This window comes from Rhodamnia argentea, chromosome 5, assembly GCF_020921035.1.
Source record: "Rhodamnia argentea isolate NSW1041297 chromosome 5, ASM2092103v1, whole genome shotgun sequence".
NCBI lineage: Eukaryota > Viridiplantae > Streptophyta > Magnoliopsida > Myrtales > Myrtaceae > Rhodamnia > Rhodamnia argentea.
The window spans coordinates 25,806,769-25,811,588 of NC_063154.1; the positions used below are offsets into that span (position 1 = coordinate 25,806,769).

General features: G+C 40.8%; 1 protein-coding gene across 1 annotated transcript; it reads right to left on the bottom strand.

Annotated features, from left to right (window-relative positions):
* Positions 1-951: 951 nt before the first annotated feature.
* LOC115731968 (disease resistance protein RUN1-like) lies at positions 952-4,569 on the bottom strand. The gene is made up of 4 exons (XM_048278818.1): positions 4,045-4,569; positions 2,742-3,921; positions 2,296-2,598; positions 952-2,220 (listed from the first exon to the last, which is right to left on the bottom strand). Exons 1-4 carry the CDS (start codon positions 4,542-4,544, stop codon positions 1,288-1,290), a joined length of 2,916 nt encoding a protein of 971 aa, XP_048134775.1. The 5' UTR covers positions 4,545-4,569; the 3' UTR covers positions 952-1,287.
* Positions 4,570-4,820: the final 251 nt, after the last annotated feature.

Consider the following 4,820-nt stretch of genomic DNA (forward strand, 5'->3'; position numbering starts at 1 on the left):
GATGCCATTTAGTGTGTGGACCAAGGTGGGGCAATTGTGCATGTGATTGATGATACACTATCAAGATTTGTGCCCGGTCATGTGTAGTTAGAGTGTGACATTAGTCACACGCTATTGATTTGTCATCGATAGTTGTTTGATTGTATAGGCTACCTTGGGTGAATCAGCGCCCTAGTCGGACTTAGGTATTGATTCACGGAAATTTTATATCTCATTCGTTGCTGTTAACTATTTCTCAAGCCTTTAGTTGTGGAGAACTGGAAGTGGATGTAGATCTTATTGGAGTAATTTTGGGAGTAGCGTTAACCCCAACCTGGTATTTTTAGAGTCGTAGGAAGTAGCTCTAAAGTGGGACATGTGTGTATAAACGTACTCTCTAGAGTTAATGAATATCTATTAATGAAATTGGGAGTCTTTTGCTAGTTGGCTAATGTTGATTGATGTAATGTCTTGCTTATCTATCGTTGTTGATTAAACTGTTGTCTAGGAGTTACATATCCCGCATGCGCTTAATAAAAAAATAAAAAGAATGGGTTGATGACGTGCTTAGAGACATTGTCCTTTATGACCTGAGGCGAATTGGTAGGGTTGTTGTGTACCTAGGGATCGGGGTATGACAATCACTTCCAATTTTTCACAATTTAGGTGCGACAAAATTCACGGACATGAAATACCTTTGAAGAATTCTTGTTGAATAGTCGAATGCAGAGTGAAATTGTTGACTCTTAAAATGGGCCCCCCCCAAAAATATAAAAAAAAAATACATTAGCAAGAATTTATTCTCTTCTATGGATCCAGGATCAATTTATATAGAATTTGTCTGCTCATATTCTTAAACTGGACAATTCCTACTCGGCGAGCAAACTTTTGTGGTCAAACCTCCGGAATTCGAAAATCATAAACGAGCAAGCAATTTGATAGTTGTGGACTCTGGCAAATTGGAGAATAGAATTCAATGCCAATATGCTTATGCGATGAATAGATGATCAACCAAACTGTGCAGACTTTCAACGAGTCATATGGAAACTAAGATGGAGGTGCAAAATTACATGAAACTGACATACAAACAAGACAATGGAAAGTGTGCTAGTGTGATAGCCAAGAAAAAGAAAGAAGGATGTAGATTGGAAAATTCAGAATAGAATGCCCCTCATAGGCCTTATTGCAGGCAGATCAGTTGACATGCTTGATCAGTTGCAACTTTGAATCAAAGAGATACGAGCGCTTCCTTCCTGTTTAGCCAAACTTCATCCACCGGTGGCTTTCTTGCTTCTGTCTGCCACCTTGTTACGGTCTCTGACTCATCGTTGGCACGCTGACGTGATGTCTGTCAGCTGGGAACTGTGTCCTCATCTCAAATCTGTTGAGCTGATGCTGTATTCTTTTAGTAGTTCCAGTTATCGAGATGCGAACATTGTCATCCAGTTTGAGGTTTTGGGGATTACAGTATTGACGCTCTGTCACAATCAGCTGAGAAATATCAGTATATACTAGAAATAAGATCCTCAAAGAGAATAATCCCGTAATGTCGCATTCCCCTGTCAAACATCTGCAGCCCGAGAAATCTATCTCTTCTAAACTCTCTAGATTCATAATGCCCCCAGGAAATTCTCTTATAAAAGTGCGAGGCATCTTTAGTACTCTCAAGTTTCTCAAGTACTTAACAGATGAAGGTAGTTCATCAACTATCGCATCAGAAAGATCCATGACTTGCAGCTCCTCGAGGCTTCCAATGGAATCTGGCAGTTTCCACAAGCGCCTGCAGTTTCTCAGAGATAGAGTCCGTAGATTCTTCAGCAATCCAATAGAACAAGGGAGCTCACTCAGTTCAGTGTCATCCAATGCTAGGTACGAGAGAGATTTCAAGTTACCAATTGAATTGGATAGAGACAAGGATTTACAGTTGCAAGCACTCAGAATTTCAAGCTTCCCATATGAACCCTCAGGAAAATCAATGGTTTTAATGGAAGTTCCATCGATGTAAAGCTCTTTCAAAGCCACTAATGAACCTATATCTTCTGGCAACTCTTCCACAAAGTTGCAGAACTTGATATTCAAAGAAACTAAGTTCGTTAGCTTGCTAATGGATCTACCAACACCTGGTAATGTAGAACAATATTCCAGGTTTAGTCTCTCTAAATTTATGGGTGCATAGGAAACTGGACATTCAACTAGCCAAGCACAATCTTTTAGGATCAAAACTTTCAAGTTCTTGGCCTTCTGCAAAACAAGAGAACATCTTAGCCTTGTATTGTCAAACATGAAGCAAAAAAATGCACATGTATGCCATGATACCTTCATTATTTGTCTCCAGCACCGCCAAGTTCTAGAGGTACTCCTAGACAGATCAAGAACGACCAAGTCAGATAGATCTAAAGCAAGTAGACTAGAGATATTGTGGCACCATTGCCATTCAAGCCACTTTAATCGTGGAAGGAAAAGATTCTTCTTGGGGTTCTTTGCACTCTGCTTATTTCCTTTAGTAATAGCATGGTTCATTCTAAGAAACCTGAGATTTGAGAAATTGCTAAAAAATCTATGTTCAGAAAATGAATGGGAGTTGTCCAATGTGGCACTAAGGGCTTCAACTGCATTGACCTGCCAGTCATGGAAAAATAGGTAAAAGGAGAAAGTGCAATAGAAGTGCATTCATAACTATCTCTAAAAACAGAATACGTAATCAAAAGAAGTAGCTCCTAATTCAAACTGTAAAAAGAGACTTTCTTGTCTTCAAAATTTACCTTCCTTTTGTTCAAGGCTGGTTCAATATCCTCCTGATTCCATAGCCTGCTTCGCTTGAAAGGTTTACGTGGATTTTCCTCCTTCACAATCTCCCTCCCAAGGACTTTTAGTTGATTGTGCATCCACAATTCATTATTTTCTCTGGTTTTTGCCAAAGACATTTTATGAAGCTGGTCGAGTCCTCTGTAAGGATCATATTTGCAAGCTTTCCACATATAAGAGGGAATTGTCTTGTCCTCTCCCTCAAAAAAACATGCTATATCGAGAAATATCTCTTGGGCATATTTATCTAAATCTTCATATCTTCTCTTCAGAATTCGTTTTACTTCCTCAGCATATGGCTCTCGGTTCAATCTATCCAATGCCTCCTCCCAAAATTCTGTGGGCTTTCCAAATAGAGATGAGCCAACAACCTGAATAACATGGGGAAGCCCTCCAATAGCCGAAGTAATGTCCTGTGCCAAACGGGAGAGTTCCCCTTGAAGAGGGTTTCCTCCAAGAGCATATTTACAGAATAGCTGTAAAGCATGGTCATGATTCATTTGATTCAGCTCATATTTTTCAACGATGATGCCGTCGCAAATGTTAACAGTGCTGCTGTTTGTAGAGGTCACAGGCACCTGACTATACTTGTCAACAAGATCGCTTGTTGTAGAGATCACGATGATCCTGCTTCCTGGGCCGAACCAAATTGGATCTCCAGCTAGTGAATTGATCAGTTTAAAATCACTGACGTCATCGAGAACAATGAGAACTCTCAGATCTCTAAATTTGTATTTGATAAATTCGGTGCCTTGAGCAGAAGATCTGAGGGTACATCTCCTTTTTTGGAGGCTACTAATTAAATCTTCTTGGAGAGACAGGAGCCTCCCTTGCTCAACCTCTCCGTGGATATCTTTAAGGAAGCTCTTACCTTCAAACAGATGATGGATTTTGTTGTAGACAACCGTGGCAAGAGTCGACTTACCAATTCCTGGAAGGCCCGATATCACAACCACACGTTTTTCTGTCAGCATTTGCCCTTCAAATACTTGTCCGTTTTCATAGCGGACATCGAGTTTTTTCATCACCTCCTGCACAGGGTGATCCATCCCCTCTAAATGTGCTGTCACATCTAAGTCATCCTTGCTCAACAGCCGGCGGACGGTGGAAACAACATCTTTGATTAGTTCATGCTCCCTGCCGATAGGAAAAGAAGGAAAGAGTATGATGTGAGAAGCAACAACTGGTCAGATAATACGCCAGGCAAAAGAAAAGATCACTGGAGTTGGACAAGTCGAAAGAAGCATAATTGCGTTTTACCCGTGCTGGAATTTCTCCAATTCCCATCCTCGTTTTTCTGAAACACTCCGCAGAGCCTCCTTCCACTTGTTTATAGTTGCTGGCTCCACCCCCTCGTCCGCATGGTTGAAGAAGGACTGCTGGTAACTCTCCTGCTGGTGGCCAACCACGGAAGGGCTGGCATCATAGAAAATGGGCATGATCGTCCTGTCACAGTCCACCATTTTCTCCAACTCTTTCAGACAACTCTTGCTGGAAGCGAAATCTTTGGAGAAGACGGGAATGCATATATCGGAGTGCCCTATCACTTGGAAGATCTTATCCATGATCTCTTCTCCGATCCCAATCCCATCATAATCAATGAACGTAGTAGAGATCCCCGAATCGATGAGGCCGTGGTAGAGAAATTCAATGAAGCTCTTCCGAACATCTTCTCCTCTGAAACTGAGAAAGACTTCATGGCGGCAAACATTGGGCCATCTAGTAGATGGAAGTCTTGGGTGATCATTGCAGACGTCCATGAGTGAGAATCGCAAGAGAAAGCAGAAAGACAACGAACTTTACATACTTGCTTCGATCTAGAAAGCTTATCGGCCAAAGCTATGGAACTTTGACCGCTAGTTGGTATTCCAATGATCTATGGACGAGTGTCAACAGTTTCGTTCTTTTTTTTTTTTTTAATCCTTAGTTATTTTTCGCTTTTTTATGGTCAACCAGTTCTCATTGTCAATTCATAAAATGACACTGCTTTTGGTCATTTTAAATATTTTTTCTTTGTTAATGATGATTTTTCTTTA